At 34.7% G+C, this 19,565-nt stretch overlaps 1 protein-coding gene across 1 annotated transcript in view; it reads right to left on the reverse strand.

Annotated features, from left to right (window-relative positions):
* IFIH1 (interferon induced with helicase C domain 1) overlaps positions 1 to 19,565 on the reverse strand; it is a 51,406-nt gene that overhangs the window by 16,309 nt on the left and 15,532 nt on the right. The window contains exons 4-5 of the mRNA XM_004032711.5: positions 10,164 to 10,268; positions 4,740 to 4,960 (exon numbers count right to left, since the gene is read on the reverse strand). Coding sequence (XP_004032759.2) covers positions 4,740 to 4,960; positions 10,164 to 10,268 — 326 coding nt within the window. The remainder of the gene's footprint in view (positions 1 to 4,739; positions 4,961 to 10,163; positions 10,269 to 19,565) is intronic.

Genomic DNA, 19,565 nt, shown 5'->3' on the forward strand with positions numbered 1-19,565 from the left:
GCTGGGTTGACACCTCAATGCTACACATTACTAGTCACTCAAAATACCTTCTGGATTAGGAGAAAAAATATAAGGCCATCTTGAAGGTCATATCCTAGGAAGATTTAGGCAATGGAAGCCCAGCAGTGTACAATATGGGAAACAGAGAGTTGGCAGGAAGAGTTTCAAGGGCAAGCTTCAAAGAATGCCCATTATATTCTTCACTCTCCATAATTCTACCGGAAATGCAATCAGTGGTTACCTTTCTCCTAGTCTGTAGGGTTTGTGTTATTCATCTTTTTACTTGAGGTAAGTCCCACTTAGGTGTTAAATAAGGAATGGCTGATCCCCCTGGCTAAAGGGAACAGCTACCTTATGAAGAATACTGGTTTACATTATTATTTAGTGGAAATGATGGAGGCTTCCAAAAGTAGATGTCTGGGGGGCTGGAAGAAGGGGTGGGGAAGAGTTAAAATGAAATCCATAAATTCTAAGGAAGCAAAGTGGACTTAAAATCAGTAATCAAGTTGGTGAGTGAAAGAACATTACCTTACCACAAGGTGGAAAGGGTAGAAAGAGTAAGAAGAGAAACTTTCATTTAGTTCTTTTTTTTTTTTCAAAGTAAAGTCTCTCTGATCTACCTGTTACAAAAACACTTGAGAAATTTAGAAAATGCAGACTCCTAAGTCCCACTCAAGAATTACTGAATCTAGGCACAATCTCTGGGGGGCAGAGGCTTGAAACCTTCACTTTAATGACATTTAAGCCTTTAAAATTTGAGAGTCACAGCTCTGCTCTTCTCTCTCTCTTCCACAAAGCCATTCTTGAATCATTTTCTAGAAGTATTCTTTCCATTTCATTTATGCAAGACAGAAGGCTTCTGAGGAAAAGAATGGAAACTAAGTTTAGTGGAAAGAGACAGCATGATGCAGAGGGAAGAAAGCCCTGAAAACAGCTACTCCAGCCACTTACTTCTTTGTACCTTGGACAAGGTCTCAATCATCTTAATGCTCTCAATTTCCAGATTAATAAAATGAGGATAATGTTAACCTATTATAGGGTTGTGAAAATTAAATGAAATAGAGGATGCTGTATTGTCAGTACTAAAACTTCCACGATATTTCACCCATCCTTTTATTCTAGAAGGAGGGTGCAGTGGCAAAGGAAGACCAGTGGACTCAGAAGATAAAAGTTCGTGTCTCATTTCTGCTGTTTCTTGGCTGGATGATCCCTGAATTGCCAATTAAAGTCTTGGAACTTCAGTTTTCTGATGGGAAAAAATGAGAATAATAAAGACCACCTTATGGGGTTGCTGTGTAGATTTAATGAGATAATATATCTGAGAGTGCTTTATAAAGTGCAATAAAATATTAATTATCATATTATCAACATAGATCTCTCATCTTTCTTCTAGACTGTATATTTCTTGAGGACAAGATCTGCATTTGATTTGTCTTTAAATACACTCATGCTGAATGATTTAATTAAGAATGTCTGTATTATGGAGTGACATTGCACCACAAAATTCTGCCCATAAAAGGTGAGTCAAAAATCTTCAAAAGAAGCCCCACCTTCTGATGTACAGAACAAAAAGAAGTTGTCACAGGAAATAGCAGATGCTGGAAATCCTGATACTCGCTCTGGGTGGTGTTGACTTCCTACTGAAGGACACAGAGAAAGCCAGATGCAAGTCTGACATGGCTAATTGGGAGGTGTGTGGTCCTCTTGGAGCCTTTTCCTGAGATGTGACAGAGTGCCTGCCAAGACTAATCAAACCCAACTGCTACCCACTTCTGCTGAATCATATGGGGCTGCATTGCAGCATCTGAAGGAACCTGGGATTTATCTCTCATGATGTTGAAGCCCTAGATAGGAAATGGAAAGTCTGGGAACACAGGTGGTGTTTTCATTTCTCTCTGCATTCGAAGGCTATAACTTTGGAAAGGACGGAGGAAGGGAGATGAAAGTAAATGGTGTTAGAGAACAGGATTTCTTTTTTCTAGATCAAGGGTAACAATACCTTGTTGTTGGGCCAAACACAAGATTCAGGTTACTTAGACTTACTGGGCCAGAGGTGTTCTGACTCAATCAAAAAGAATTAAAACTGAAATTAATTTAAAATTCAAAAAGATGGTATAGTAAACAATTATGACATAGATGGAAGAATTAGTGGAGGGATTTCTAGTAATTCTAAGGAGAAAAACAATAGAAAAGCGATAAGGAATTAGAGTCAAGTCCCCAGGTGTCCACACAACAATGCAGTGAATGTGAATAATTAACGAGGATAAATTAATATTTAAACATAGCCATAAATGTGCATTCTGAAGAATCATGTAGATCCAATACAATGAAAGATTCCTGGCTAGAATATAGCATTGAGAAGAGAAGGGATTATTATAGAAAGGAAGATGCATCAGACACATACAAAAATATGAGACTTGAAAAGATCAATAGTTAAAGAAATAAACCTAAGTATTTGAATTTAGGCTCAAAAACTGACTGCACAAAAATAAATTAAGAATGTTCCAGTTTAAGAGATTTTCAAATAAAAAGGAACTGAGGATTTTGATTTTATGACAAGGTCCAGATAAGTCTGTGGATGCCAGAGGCAAATGCGGTCATAAGCTGGGTGTCATATCTCATGTCTCCTACGCTCTGCACTGACTGGTATGATCTTATCTGTAGTATTTTGCCCAACTCTGGACACCGCATTTAAGAGTGTCCTAGAAAAATGTCTGAAGGAGTATGAGCACTAGGAATGATGACAGGTTTAGAAACCATGTTATATGGAAAACAGTTAAAGGAACTGTGGACATTTATTCCAAGGAACAACAAAAAAAAGTAACTTAGGAGCCACATGATGCTGCGTTGTCTATGTGAAGGGCTGTCATTAGGCTGGAGAATTAGGACTTCGTGTGGTTGCAGAGGAAGGAACTCTAACCGGTGATTGTGGGATTCCAGAGAAACAGATTTGGATGAATACAAATAGGGCTTTCTAAGAGTGTCAGTGTCTTGCTAGTAGGGGGACCTCCTTGATATTAGGAAGTTACCCTGCAGAAGTGAGAGAACCACTCTGCAAAGGAAGAAAGCTGAATCTCGAAGCCCCTTTTCAACTCTATTAGCCTATGTCCCTGTGACCAGATAAGGGAAATAAAGGAAGTAGATGAATTAAAACTAACTCCTAGGTGTGGGGGCTGCATGCTTTGGAGGAGGTGGTATTACTCACAAAGAGACAGGTAAATGGGGAAGAGGAGCCTTTGGGAGGGTAGATGGTGAGGCTGAGTTTGAGAAAATGGCAGATGCTCAAATGGTTTCAAAATTATCAGTTTAAGTAGCTTTGAATCCAGTTAACTTGGTTCTTTTCTTTGGATTTGGCACTTAAGAGCCTCCCTGGTTATGTTACTTAGTTTCATGAGTTATGAAGGTGAAGATAAAGGAGCAGGAGAAAGCTAGTATTTAAGAGTAAAAGCAGGAGTCATTACTAGGCCATATATAATCCAATTGAAATTTCAGAGCAGGGTAGTTATTATTTTGTTCATTTCGCAGATGAAGAAATTAAAGTTAGAGAAGTTACTAATTTGTCTAATTCAAAGTACCAGTAGGTAGAAATAGGATTCAAACCTATTTTGTTTAAAAAAATAATATGCTGTACAAAGGGAATATATATGCAAGTCTATGGGCAAACAAATTTGAATGTGTCACCATTACCAGCAAAAGAAATAAAAGTGTTTTAATAGTGAGTATACAAGTATAAAGGAGAGCTCTTTGGACTTAGCAGATGAACACAAAACGCATTTGGAACTACATGATAGGAATCATTCAAATCATGGATTCTAAGTACTGAAAAACAGGATGTAACTAAAACTTTTAGCATAATAGAAATAAAAAATAGAATATTTTACAATCTACTGCTTTTTTTTATAAAGGAATAGATAAGAACGGAAAAAAGACTTTCTGATCAAGGAAAAGTATGCTCATTTTTATTCCATAAAATAGTAAATATTCATATCCTCAATTTGTATATTTATAAATTAATAAACTCTCATTTATCTGAATAAAGCTCAAATGACTAGATTTTGTTTTACGGTGAAGCAGACATATTTACTTATGAAGATGGCCTTCAAATACCCTAAGATATAAATTATTGAAGGAAAACTTCAGTTGCATTTAATGTAATATGTGTATATTTTATATATATATATATACTTCTTGAGCATTTTAAAATCTATTTAACTTGATGTAGATACCAAACCTTCACTTAATTTTATCTCCAAATCACATTATATGTATTCTGGAGAAAGAGGACTTGCCATCTTTGACTAAGGGTCAACAGCTAAAGAGAAAGTAGAAAACAATATTTGATCCTTGATTCCAGTGATATTTTGGGGTCATTCATATTCATTTGCAATGATAAATTAGCTAGTTAACCTTAAAGTATATCTGGGTAAATATAACCTGTGACCAGATAAGGGAAATAAAGGAAGCAGATGAATCAAAACTAACTCCCAGGTTTTGGGGCTACATAAGTTATAGCTATTTGGTATAATGTCCTAGTTCTATTGGAAAATTTCTATTTTCAGGTTCATCACTTAGATATTACATATACCTAAAAAAGATTAAAGATAAAATAAAGAGCTTATTTTGACATTACTCTTAATTAAACTAAACATGTGTGAGTCAATGACACAAATGCCATCATATAAAAGTTTCAGAATAATACAATGAAAATGATCAACTAGTGTTATGTGTTCTTTGAATACCTTATTGACAAGAACTATAACTTTTCCAGGCTCAGATGCTTTTTTCTTCTTGTCTAAGTGATCCTTGGCAATGTAAACAGCCACTCTGGTTTTTCCACTCCCTGTAGGGAGGCAGATGATGATATTCTTCCCTTCCAAGGCTGGCTGGGCAACTTCCATTTGGTAAGGCCTGAGCTGGAGTTCTGGCTCCGGGGATGCTCTTGCTGACACATTCTCTTCATCTGAAGAAGGTTGAAAAGAAAAATAAGAGAAGGGACAACAAAATAACAGAGCTTAGGAAGCCTGAAACTGAACGTAGGCCTCTTGTGCTTTAAACTCCTTTTCACGTGTGGTCCAAACCAATTCATTTTCTCTTTTCTGTACCAATGAATGTCTGCTCTCTGCATCTGCAGAATACAACCCAGGCTCCCTCTCACAGAAGGAGTCTGGGGGTGTGGGGGTGCAGAGGGAGTCAACTAATTAAGAGGACTGGAAGGAGCAACATGGGGGAGTGTTTTCACAGAGTGGGTGAAGCCAAGGCGAATTTGTAGAAAGGGCTGTGGTGCGGGATTGGCAGGTCTAGTTGTTAAGGCATCAGACTTCCCATTTCTTTGTGGAGCCACTATGCCCTGCTTGTTTCACTTAGCCCTTCCACCTACAAAATCAAGAGGAGCTGAGAAAGTTGGAATCATTAGTCCTCCCAATTCCGTATTTCCCCTTTTTTTAATTGCAAAGAAGGTATTATGGCTGATACTATTTTCTTTCGTTTGTAGAAACTTTATCTGACAACCAAATACCAAAAAGCACACACACACACACACACACACACACACACACACACAGACACCCTATCTATCTCAAGTTCCTTTTTCCATCTGAGGCAACTACGTTGTACAGAAGTGATATTTAGAGAGTAGAGGAAAAAACTCTTCCTATGCTAGCCTTTAATTGGTAGGTTTTCCTTGAAAGGTAAAAATAATTTTGTTGGTTTAAACTAAATTATGACTACTTTTGCCATTTATTTGTGAATTGTTATCTTTATTACTTCCTTATGTTTTTGGCTCCACATATTCCAACTTTTTCTAAAATCCAAAGTATAATATATTGAAAATATTTTCAATTAACATGGATTTTAAATTTAAAATACTGATAAAATAAGTTCTAACATAAACTTTATGCATATTAAAATAAAATTATTATAATATATCTTGTTTTAGATAGAATATATTTTATTTAGAAGTGACCATATTGACCTATATTACCAGGGGAAAAAGATCAAAAAATGCATAGCTTATAATGTGAAATGAAGTAACATAAATATTATACCAATTTAAAAGCCCATTTTATGACTTATATAATCACAAGAAAAAATGAAATAACAGTATTTATCCATATTTCATCACACATGAAATAACTTCTTTTTCTTATCAATGATTGCAATAAAACTAAACTAACATAATCCCATTAACTTCAAAAAACTTGCTGATGGCTCCATTTCAGCCCCTGGATAATTCTATTTGAGTGAGTTTTAACTTGTTGTGATAGTACTATCTGAACAGGTAGGAAAATTCACACCAAATACCACTTAGGATCATCTACTAACCTGGCAGGAAATTTGCCTTTTGTATGGATGAGTAAAAACAGATGCAATACATTTAAGCTATCATTGGATCATCTGCTGATTCATTCAATATGATTTTTATGAAAAACTCATTTAAAATCACCAGCATTTAAAATATACCTTTATAAGTTTCCATGCTTGTTTTGAACTCTACAATATTTACAATAGTTCATCTTGTATTATATTTATGTAAGGCTCTGATTTATTTAAGAACAATGTTACCCCTCTGTAGCTTTCATAGACTATCGAAACCCTGATATTTAACCTCTATTAGGATAGTTTATCATCTAACTTTTCCAAAAGAACCAGTATATTTGCAAAGGAAGATGCATTATAAAGTGTCTAAACAAAGACCCAGAAATTTACTACTGCTAAATTTTTGTTTGATCTAGGAAGTTTGTTAAAATATAGGAATAAATCCTCTTTGTTTAATTTCATCTGAGGTACATTTTTGCATAGATTTTAAGAATACTAATAAAATGCTCCTTCCTTCATAATAGTTGCAGAATAAACTATTAAAAGAGTACATTTTAATAATAATTTCCCCCATTTTTCATGCTTACTACTATATCCTTGAATAAGAAATATTAAAAAGAGAAAGATATAGCAATTTCCTAAGTCTCTTTCCCGAGAATCCAGAACCAAATCAAATGAGTAAAATGTTAATATTACTCGTGCATTCTAATCATTTATTAAGCTGATACATTTAAGAAGAGTGAGAATGTTAAAAGGACTATTGTGTTTACAATTTAACTTCAGAACTGAAGTCATGAGGTTTTACTGCTACTTAAGTAGGCATGTACCACAAATTTATTCTTCAGTCAATATTGACTGGACACCTATTATATGCCAGGCACTCTCAATAATATAGTTGTCCTGAAGGACTTTAGAGTCTAGGACACTATACCGCTGTTATGCACACAAAAATACCTGGTTAGACAGATAGCTCAATAATCTTCCATATTTTTGATTTAAGACTAGGAGATTTGATAGGTGGCCCTAAGTTTAAAAAGAAGCACAGTGTGGATACAGGAAAAAATTAGAGTTGGATTCAATGTGAGACTAGCATCCAAAGAATAAAAGCTGGGTGAGTGCTAAATATTCAGCCTGATTCTTGCCTTATCACATCCTCTGACACAGGGATGGAAGAATTTATCCACAGAAGCAATGAAAAGAGAGTTTTCTCTTCTCTGTTAGCAGAAGGAGAGAACTGGACTGGTATCAATGAGCCAGGAGCCAATTTCCTTTATAAAAGAAATGTTTGGGTTTTTGATTGTTTGTTGTTTGTTTGTTTTTGGCTTTCTCTGAGAAGCATAATCAATTAAATGAAAATAGCAGTTAAAATATGCACAAGCTTTGAAGAACACTGTGCCCTCCCTCTACAACAAGTATTGATTAAAGACCTTAAAATTATATTATACCTATAAATGGTCAAAAAAGAAAATCAAACAAGGCTTAAATAATAATATTCTATTGGAACTACACCATGTGGCAAATTTCATTCTCACATTGATTTTGACAGCTGAGTTATTCTTGGAGAGAAAAGGTCTGTCACTGCATGTGTTTGAAATCTACAAAGTATTCCTTTACCTATGGTATGTAACCACAGAAAAATACACCATTCCAGCTGGACAAATATTAATAGGCATTATCTTGAAATAGTAAGGAAACACTTTCTACATATCAGGCCAATGTGTATTGCCAAAAACATTGCCACTTTTTGAGAGGCAATATATCTTTCTGAAAATGGGAAACGGAAAAAAAAAGCCTCTCATAATATAATTAGAATATTTATACTTTAAAAGTACCGGTAATCATGTTTACTATGGCACAACACTTCCACAAAGGAATAGAATATGATTGTTTTGGGTCACACCTTATGGCCCATATATGACCTCTGGAGGAGGAGGAAGGACATATAGAATGAAGTCCCTTTTGATGTCAACTTCAAAGATTAAAACACAATTGCAGATTCTATAATACTTTTCAGTGCCTCAATATGTGTTTAACAGTTCACCAATTTATCTAAACCTCCTTCTGAATTGGTTTCTATTTTAGCTTATACCAGGCACTTGTGGGCAAGGAATTTCATAATTTTACCATTTCGGAAATTGACTACCCACTAGGCAAAGTAATTCTTTGCTCCTAAGTACTGATCCATCTAGAACTTCAAGTGGTGTTCGTTCTGATGTGTTTGTCTTCAAATATGTATTTGCCTTTGAAAATGTATTTGCTTTTCAAAAGTAGATTGCGTTCAGATTTATCATGTGTTTCATGCCACATTGAGGACTAAAAATCAGCAAATACGTTTGTTAACAGCTCTAAATAGGCAAGATGCCCTGCACATAGAAGGTACACATTAAATATTTATTGAATGAATGGATATTATTGAAAAGCCCTTACTTAGACAAATGAAAATTAGCATGATCTCCAAAAACTTAAAACAACCTATAATGACGTTAAATATTAGCTAGAGTATCTATTTTGAGTTCTAGCATAGCATGTAATAGAAATGTTAATTATTAAATTGAACAATTTTATGACAAGGATAGAAAAAACAAATACAATCCACAGAAATAAGCACATGGCAGGAACTCAATAAACACTGACTGAATTGAACAGAAAATGAATTCACCCTTTTAAATGAAGATTAAAGTTGTGAATGACATTTGGTGAATTGGGTTTCCTCAAACTAATTTGTTCTAAGGGATTCAGGAGTGTCATTGTGATAAAAGGATATATGAAAAAAGAGGTGCTACAATCTAATTTGGAAAGCATGTAGGATTGATGACAATCTTTCTATAAACTATTTTGCCACCTTAGGCCTCTTGTGGATATCAATTTTTATAATTCTTCTGACAATGCAGGATAATCTGAATTATGTAATATATTCTTAGGGGAAACAACTCAATCACAAATGAAGAATAAAGTAATTTGTTTCTTAATTTATCATTTTTCCAATGCTTCTTAGCTGGCCCCTTGCAAAGCATTTTCTTTTTGTTTGTGATTTGTTCATTTTAATTGTGAAATACTTCAAACAGGTAGGCAAATATAGAAAGGTATGTAATAGAAACCCACTAACCCATCACCTACATTTAATAATGTTAACATTTTAGCTTAGTAGTCATCATGGAAATATACACTCAAAGAAAAGAAAGAAAGAATTTGAAATCTATCAGACTAACAAATTAGGAAAACTGATAACAGGAAGTACTAATTAAGGTGTGGGGAATTAGGAAGAGGCACTCTCATTTATTGCTGGTGGAATATACAACTGATATTGAAAGTAATTTGGGAAAAACCTGGTAAAATTTTCATTTAGTGACCGAAATATTTTGCCAACTCTACTCCTATTCAAAAGATACTTATACAAACTTGACTTCTTTTACTTACATATGTAATTTCTAGTTAGTCATACTTCTCTTATTGATAGTATCAATTTTTTATTTAAAAAGTATTTTAATTTAAAAAGTAGAATTTGGAAGTAAATAAATGTACCAAATTGAATACAGTCTATTTAAATGCAGTCAAATTAATTGAAACAGATCCCATAAATAAAATAGATGACATGACTCTATGGAATGTGGCATATGCCAGACCAAAAAGATACGTACTGGATCAAAATTAGAGAGTTTGGTTCTAAGACTTTTGTAAGTTACACTTTTAAAGAAAGTGAATGGCAAAGTTCCAAAACTATTTCACTGTAGAAAAGAATTGCTTTAATTGCATAAATACATTAGGGAGGGTATGAACAGCCCCCATGCTTCCACTATATGGCGTCTTATTTCACACTTTTTAAGGTTTACACAACAGTTAGGCAGTACCTGAATCACTTCCCATGGTGCCTGAATCACTGCCCATGTTGCTGTTATGTCCAAGACTTTCATCTAAGCAGCTGACACTTCCTTCTGCCAAACTTGTGTCTGATTCTGCAAAGGAAAACATTTTAAAATATTTTTAAAATATTTCTGAGAATAAACGTATTTTAACTGCACACCTCTACAGCACACAGTACATACAGTTCAATTCAAGTGGGGAAGGCACACCCAGACAATTATGAATAAAAGGTAAGCGCTTCTGGCAGGCTACATTAAGAAAAATCCACTATGGATGAGCAGCTGCTGGGTAGTGATTCAAATACATATTACCTACTTAAAGTACTACACATCCAATATGAGAGCTAAAGCAAATTCCTAAGGGTTTATAACTTTTATTGCCCTTCTACATGTAAATGTTGCCCAAGAAAACAATATTTAGGTTTGATATGTCTTTTAAACAAAAAGTGATACATAGAAACCTTTGAGCTCTTTTCATTTAAAATGATAGGGAATTAATAAAGTACAAAAATTAATAAAGTACCTGGATCTACTGATCAGTTACGAAAATGATAGTTTGGTGATAAACATAAATGTAAAATCTCAAAGAGAATTTGTTCAAAAAGAATATCACTAAAGCCTGGCATCACAGTTGTACTAGAAGCTCATGTGAGGTTGGAAATAACTGTTTTTCTTTACTATAATTAGATTAAGCCTCTATCAAAGAGTTATGGTTAATATGGATGAATAGCAGTGCACATCCTTCATTTATGAATCCTGACATTCTGTTTTCAGAACTCAGGATCAATTCTTTTTGAAAACCTTCTTTCCCTCAGAGAAGAATTCTTTTCTTACAGTTTATTTCCAAACACTTACACAACCTCATCCTCAAGCACCAGAACTATCGTTAAACTGGTAAAAATAAAGCAATGGTGGTTACTAATATTGGCTTTGGAATCAGAAGGACTTGCAAAATTTGCTATTCACTTTGCTCTGAACCTAACAAGTTCCCCTTGTTTTAAAATGAGGCTAATCCCACTTACTTCACAGCCCTTGATAACCTTTAAGTAATATGAGGTACGACAAGCTCTTGGCACAGGACTTTAATTGCTGGCGATTAGAAAATGAAATAAAAATCAAGAAATGATATATTCTTAGGATAGGAGTTCCATTAGATAATGTTCTTCTTATAATTAAAAATATTTTATTATATTTATACTTAGATAATATTTCATCCTAAAGCCTCAACACACCAATGAGGTAGCTCTTAGCTATTTAAAACTAGTCTTAGTGTCATATTTACGGCTGGAAATAAAAATGGATGAAAAAATAGACACATAGTATGTTTTAATAAAACTTCTCTGAAAAGAGATGATATACAACTCAAAACTGCAAATATTTCCTTTTTCCTTAAGTAGTTAATTTTTTCAAGTCAGCTATATTAAGATATAATTTACTTACTAAAAAGATTACTCTTTTTATGTTTATAGTTTGAGAAGTTTGACAAATGTATACAGTTTTGCAACTTTGAAGAGGTTGACATATGTATACAGTTACGCAACTACCATCACAATTAAGGTATTTCCAGCACCCCAAAAGTCTCCTCAAGCCTCTTTGTGGTAAATCCCTCTGGTTATCTAATCTGGTTTCTGTTCCACATCAGACAACCAGCGGCAACCACTGATCTGGTTTCTGTTCCAATAGTTTTTCCTTTTCCAGGATGTCATATGAATGAATTCATGCAATATGTAGCCTTTATGTCTGTCTTTTAAAACTTAGTTTATAGTAATTGTGATTCATCTACGTTGTTGTGTGTATTACTAATTTGTTCCTTTTTATTGCTGACTAGTATTCCACTGAGAATCTGTGACATTTACATCTCCCATCCAATTTGGATGAGCCTATTTAGTTTAAGAGCTATAACAGAATTACAGCCAATGCCAATCAAATATGTAAGATATCTTTCTTAAAAATTAAAAGTAAGCTGATAAGAAATTTGTAGAAAAATTCTCAATGGACACACATACTGTTTAAGTATATTAGCACAACATAAATATACTAATGTGAAAATACTGTGCTTATCAGTTGTCGCAGATTAGTTCTAAAACTCAGATTTGAGGAATCCCTTATGATCACATGGGAAAACCTGTATATCTCACTGAGAGATTTAAAATATGGCACTTCGCAATTCCCAGAGGTATGTCTTGTTAGAAGCTCAGAGGCGAGTGTGGGATAGAACTGTCAAGTAGAAGAGCGTTTTGGGCAGATGTACTGATGAAAAGAGAATATGATTTGTAAGGAAAAGGCAAGGTGTAAAATGAGATGGGGAAAATGTCATTGCAAGAGTAATTCTAGATCTAGAAATATAGGCTAAGATTTTTGAGGCAAAAAAGTGAATTTTGACATGCTTTTCATTTGCTGTTTTAAATGTAATATTGAGAACTGAAGAGAATACCAAAATTACTGAAAAAATACTAACAAATATCTAAAATCTAAGACTGTATCATTAAATTTTCCAAGTATAATAGAAATGAAAATTATATTTGATTTCCGCTTCATTTTCTAATCACTAGCAGTTAAACTTTAATCTTAAACCTACTTCATCTACATGTAGAGTCAAGATTTCTCCCAGGCTTTGTTCTAACATCCGTAAGTTTTGGGAGGGAGCTATTTATGCAATGTGCACGAATAATTGATGAATTGTTTTAAAAGTTGCTACCCAAAATAGGGTATTATTAATAAAGTCTATTATCTGGATTATTTTGATCTAACAAACCAATCACCAATGTGTCAGGAAGACACTGAACTCAGAGTTTTCACAGATGTAATGTAAATTTCATTTTAATCTCTCAACATTCTATGTGGTAGATACATATTATCTCCTGTTTCATAGGTGAGAAACCAAGGCGCTGAGAGGTTAACTGATATATCCAGATCACACAACTACAGTGGGGCAGAATCCTCATTTCTGAATCCAAGTCCAGTGTTCCAGTGCTTTTTCCCCTAACACTAAGCATGGCTGATGATTTGGGTGAAGTTTTGTAAACACAGTGTTAACTGAATTAAGAGCTGTGGTGGTGGTGTTTTTCAACAGCAAGAGACATTTTCGTTGTATTGTCACATTTCTATCCATCTTGAAACAGAGCTTATCTTTCCAAGAAAAGAACTTAGAGAGATGATTTTGCTTTGCTAACATTTCTGGTTTCGTTGATAGATTTTCACTAACTTTACATTTAAGCATCCACACCTCTTTTTAAACTTTTTTCTGCACTCAAATAAAAAGAACACCTCTGTTCTCTTTACATAAAATTAATTGCAGTAATCCTGTAGAGATTATTATGAAAATGAAAGTGAATATATGGAGCTCGATTTCTTTGTCATTTTAAGGGTATATAAATCTTCAGTTTCTCCACATAAAAATAATTTTGTTTCCTAGGCAGCAAATTCTTATGCATTTTGATATACGTTTTTGCTTTCATAGAAATATAAGTAAAATTTAATAATAAAAGAAAATATATTGTATTTCTTATAATAGGGAGAATGCCTTCCCCAGAGATTTTCCTCCTGCATTCACTTTAAAAACCGTATTACACACAAACACACACACACTCCCAAAAAAGCGAGATCAAGAAAGTGCTTGCGTGAAGCCAAAATTAAACCGACCTATTGAGTTTAAATGCCAAGAATTTCTGAAATTGATTTATTTAGGTTTATCTTGTTTTGTTCTTTGTATTTTTCAAACTATGTCAGTCTGGATTTAAGTCCTAATGAATAAAGTCCTGCGTTTATGATTTTATAAGTAGATCACATGGAGTCAATTGGAGGCAGGCCTTGCTATGAAAAAAATTTGTGCTTTGGAGTCCAACAGATAAGTCTCCAGATCGAACTTAGCCACGACTTACAAGCGAATTAACCTCCTGTTTTAAAAAATATATAGAGAGAGACAGTAGTCTCTATTTTCTCACTTATTGTGAGAATGATTCGGTTAGACCAAGAAAATGAAACTCGAAGAGAAACAAATTTTAAATTCTCATTAAAAGGGCTTTGAATATTGAAGTTATATTGTATAATAAGTTTAGTTAAGTTTTATATAGGTGTCATTTCCTCTAGGGAAAATATCAAAGCTAACTATGAAACAGATTAGAAGATGGTAGTAATTGAACTGTTAAAGAAAAGCAGTTATTCATATCAAAAGCTATTGGAATGAATGAAAATTATAACCATCCAGTTAAGAGATAGGATTTTCTTTCATAATTTTGTAAACAACACAAAAAAGAACAGCCTTGCCTACAATGACAGCAAGTGCCTAAGACCAGCCCAAAAGCCATGGGAAAAAAAAGCCTTATTTTGCAATCACATCTTGAGTATTTTGCTAATAAGGCAGAAATATTAACTGAAATCCAAGAAATTTCTTATTTAACATACTCTAGACCTTAAATACTTTAAAATATTTTTAAATCATTTAGAAACCAAAAATATTGAACTTTAAAAAAATTCAAACCAAAAAAAAAAAATAAATAAAGCAAGAGGTTGAAGGCCTTTTTAGATCTATTTCAATGTAAAGTCTGCCCTCTGCTGGAAAAATCTAACATAGCAAGTAGTGGACAAGTAGGCATTCTTTATTCAAAGAGCTAAGCTCCATTAGGTAAAATTCAAATTGATTCTTGCTTCTATTCCTACCAGGTAGTACCTCTTCTATTTTTGGCCTAGAGGCATTTATCACCCCACAGAATATCTTTCGTTTCTTTCCCCGGCTTCAGTCTGCCACACACTATTTTTCCCGAAAAGTGGTCTTGCATTACAGCAGGAAACGCGAGGGGAAAGGGCCTCTGTGCATACTGAGAAAGAACAGCACCAACTGCTCCGGTTCTCCTGAGAGTCAGTGGTGACAAGGTCTTTAGTCCAATTTCACTTTTCATGGTGATTTCATGTTTATTCTAGTTCTGACCTTGTGATGCATTTTAGCTTCACCTTTGCAGCTATCCCCACCTTCCCTCCGGTTTCATAATCCTCATGCCTGGAAGGTCCAAGCTACCCCGAAAGCTTGAAACATGTGTGCACGTTTGGGCACACACACAAAGACTGCATGGGCTTCTCAAGTGGGCTTACACTCACACTGCTAATAATATATATTTCCTTTCCTTTTGAAATAACTTAATCTTTTTTGAGAGGAAATAGATCACTTTTATTTTCAGCTCTATGTATATGGATCTACACATACACGCACGCGCGCGCGCACACACACACACACTCACATTTTGGTCTGTCAGATTTTCCTCTCCGTGCCAGGGAACATGTGTTCCCACAGAATGGAGAGAAGCCACCTCCACCCACCTTGCATATTCTCTCCTGGATCCAAGCTTCTAGGAAATGAGTTCCCCAAAGAGAAAAATCACTCTCCTAGAGCCACAGGCCCACATGGCTATCCATGGAGCTCCTCTGCTCCTGTTTATAGAATTTCTACTGCTGAAATGTTTCTAACAGAATTAAATTTGAATTGTGTGTAATGAGGTTGGCTTAGATTGTATCATCTATGCCCTTTAGCCTTTGCACTTAGGTTCTAATAAAGAAAGGTAGTTATTAAAGCACAGGTTGCAAGGATAACAACACACACCAGAATGACCCATTCATTCACTGCCAGTCAGTAATGGAGGCAAAAAGTCCTAGAGTAGAGTCAGTTAAGAGTGAGAAGCCAGGTAACCACATGGGAAGTAAATCTTGGCAATAACAAGGTTTGGAGACGGCAAGGTAGAATGTGAATTAGAAACCTCTTTGGCCGGTAAGCACCTTTCAGGAAAGGCTGTAGGAGTTAAGCAAACTTAAGCAGACATGAAAGGATGGAGGGAGATACGAATACACTAAGGGTGCCCAGGTAAATGTTCAACAACTGGCCCTTTGGTGGGGGGAGACAGGATTTTTAAAAGGTTTGTCAATTTCCATGGTGTAAATATTCGCACCGTGGCCAATTTCCAGCATGATGTCCTGTGTGGAGCTGGAAAGAGATGTGCACACTGGGGTCTTACAAGCCAGTAAGATCCAGTTCCAGCGCTCTGCTAGATATATTCCTCTACCTAAGGACTTTCCTACAATCATCATCTGAGATGATGCTTGTACACACATGCATTGTGCTGGCATTGTATAATTATCCAGATGATAAATGGTGTACTTTTAAAAGTGTGTGTGTGTGAGGAAAAGCATTGTAAAAATTACTGTTAGAGAAACTTGTTAACTTTCACTTATCTTAGAAGTCTTAAATCCTACCGCCCTCCTCCACAAATGCTCCTCTCTCATCAAACTGTTCCTCTGAACACATTTTGAGCTTTCTTGTGCTTGTGCTTTTGCTCATGATGCTTCTGAAACCTGAAATGTTGCCTGCCACCTCTATTTACAAATCCAGCATAGTGCTCTCAAGGCTCAGATGAAATATCTGATATTCCTCATCTGGTAAGCTTTCTCTCATCAGTCTTCCTTCTTTTACAGATCTTCTCTCTTCATCCTGTAATATAGATCTTGCATCTCTTTTACCATGGCTAGATTACAGTTTCTTTGTGGAGGCATGTCACTTGTTTTCCTTCATTAGAGTATAAACTTTTTGAGAGTGAACGCAATTCCTCAGTGCTTGGTTCTCTCAATGATACTGTATTATCTGACCAACTCACCTCCTTCTTCCTATTTCTCTGGCTTCTGACCTCATTCACATCCTAAAATTGTGAAGGGAAGATCTGATAGTCAAAATTAAAATCACTGCTTTTGTTAAAACTCTGCTAAAAAAACAGCTTTATGTTTGTAGTCATAAACAGATATCATGAAAATAAATCCAACATGTATTAACTGCACACTGGGGAGATTTCTTTCTGTCTTTCTGTCATAATATTTATGTCCCCATTCCTGAGGTATGAATGGTAATCCTCCTAGGACTATTATGCAACTGTAAGCCATATAACTGACCCAGATACCTCATGCTAGGTTTCAAATAAAATACAAACTTACATAATCCTTTAACAAGTACCAATATCAGTATCAGCATCAGCATCTCTCTCTTTCTCTCAGCTCAAATTAATATGTGTCTTTTGGATTGCCTCAGTAGTACTGCTAGTTCTCAATAATTAATGATAACTAAGTTTAGAAAAATTAAAAAGTAAAGGAGTGCTCTTACTTCAAACCAGTCCTGATATAGCATGAATGATTCTGAAACAGTCTTATTGTAAACTACTGTATCAATTATTTTTTTCCACTTAGGTTTCAAATGCTATGGTTTTATTTCTAGAGATTCTAAAAATCTCTAGATTTCTAGAGGTTAGTGCTACAGAACATTATTCTGGTCCTCAAGTGCAAGGATAAATTTTGTGGCACTTTTACAGAAATTAGTATAGACCAAATCTAAGATTGGACTTTAGTCTATAAAAAGGCAAAACAAAACAACAACAAAAAAAGTGCTATAACAGATTGGGCCAGGGAGAAGAAGGCTGTTTTATAAAGGTCAATTTTTAAACCCCTCCTACAGAACATGATCTATGCAAAATATATCCACAATATATTCCAAAGCATAATGTCACCGGATAAACCTAAGGAGTGGAACATATGGGGAAATATGAGAAAGAAGGTATTAAAGTCTGAAAACAAGCAGGTTGGTAAGCTCATTAGCCGGGGTGGAATTTTAAAATCTTCACGTGAACGAATATATAAATCAAAATATACACATGCAATCACAGTCATGCGCACTGTATATTCACACATGGCACACTCTACAGTTACATTATAATCTTTCACGCTGAAACAGTGAAATTCCATTGGCTTTATAAATGTAAAGGCGCCCTCTGCTGGCCAATCTGAGGCATTTGCATTTTCTAGTTTTCACAATAGGGCAGCTGTAACACAATGATTAAAGAAGTTTGGGGGGGATTTTCTGCTCCATTCTGCATAAAAGTTTATACCAAATGCAATAAAGTTGACTTAGTTTTAAATGTCACTTAATTTTCTTTGATCTTATTGTAATGCATTAATTCCTAAAATAGTATAATGAAAAAAGGTTAATGTGAAGTAACTATTCACTTGTTTTGACAAAGCGACAGTAGCAGACAAAGACTGATTGCACAACTAATTTAACTGTTCGCTTATAGAAGTAAAATAACTCAGTCAATTATTTGCTATAATTAAAATGCTTTTAATAGAAAATGAAAGCAGGCTTAGTGTCTCTCTGATGTTTCCTAGGGAAATCTGATCTAGAGAAACACCAAAGTTTTGCAGTTATCTTCTTGTTATAAGATGACCAGTGACTTCAGAAAGCAGAACTATAGCATCCGGCATTAAATTGCCATTAATAGTCTGAGAACTGTTCAAATTTTGTTTAGAAATTGTTTTGGTAATTTGGAAAAGGGCAAATTAAAAAAACTGATACATCAATTACTAACCACTTTTTTAATGAGAAGCAATTGATTTGTAAACAGAGGTGGGAGGAGGAAAAAGGACACATATCAACCCCCAAGTTTGGAGATATGATGAAATCACTCTCTAGAACAATCCACTAGAGAACTCTGATATGTCACCTCTAGTGCCAAAGAGATATGTGTTTAAAATTAGTTTCAAGGTCGGCCACTGTTACTGATGGTAGCGTGTCTTATCCATCAGATGTGTTAAGGGGTAAAAGGTGCTAAAACACACACACACACACACACACACACACACATAATCTTTGCATTAAAGCTATAAATAATTAATATTTGCATGCACTAAGACTACTATGCACTGAGAAAATATTTGATAAACTGGTTCAGAAATAATAATTATAAATATCTTAATTTAAAATTACAAATAATTTGAGTCTTTTCTTTATACACATAAAAAATCATATTTACAGACTTTGTGACAAGTTTTTTTCAGTGCTATCTTGGCAACTATTTGAAACTTTAACCTAATATAATGGAATTCAAAATAAAGACTAAACATTATCAATATCAAGAAGATACACAAAACAAAACTACACAAATGCATATTAGAAGCTATGGAGTACTTTCACATTTACCTTGATTGTTACTTCTGTCAGAAAATGCCTATGCAGGCAAAACCCTTCCATAGTAAATTCTGCAACAAAAACTTCAATCAAAAGAACTCAATAATTTCTCTGGACTAATGGTACTTTGTAAGTTATTAATATCAGTAATTCTTAGTCCTTAAGATAACGAGGAAACGAACAGATACCTGGAACGACAGCAGCAGTCCAAAGCAAAGGTCTGAAGCAAACACACTACATTTTCATAAATAAGTGACTCTTTGCTAGTGCTCTGGAAAGGGCCAGAATGGATTAAACTAACCTGCTTTCAAATCCACATGAGAAATCCAGATATCATAAAGAACCTATGGACTAGAAGACCATTAAGATGTTTGTGAATTGGATGGATCCTCGGATTACTG

This window comes from Gorilla gorilla, chromosome 11, assembly GCF_029281585.2.
Source record: "Gorilla gorilla gorilla isolate KB3781 chromosome 11, NHGRI_mGorGor1-v2.1_pri, whole genome shotgun sequence".
Lineage (NCBI taxonomy): Eukaryota > Metazoa > Chordata > Mammalia > Primates > Hominidae > Gorilla > Gorilla gorilla.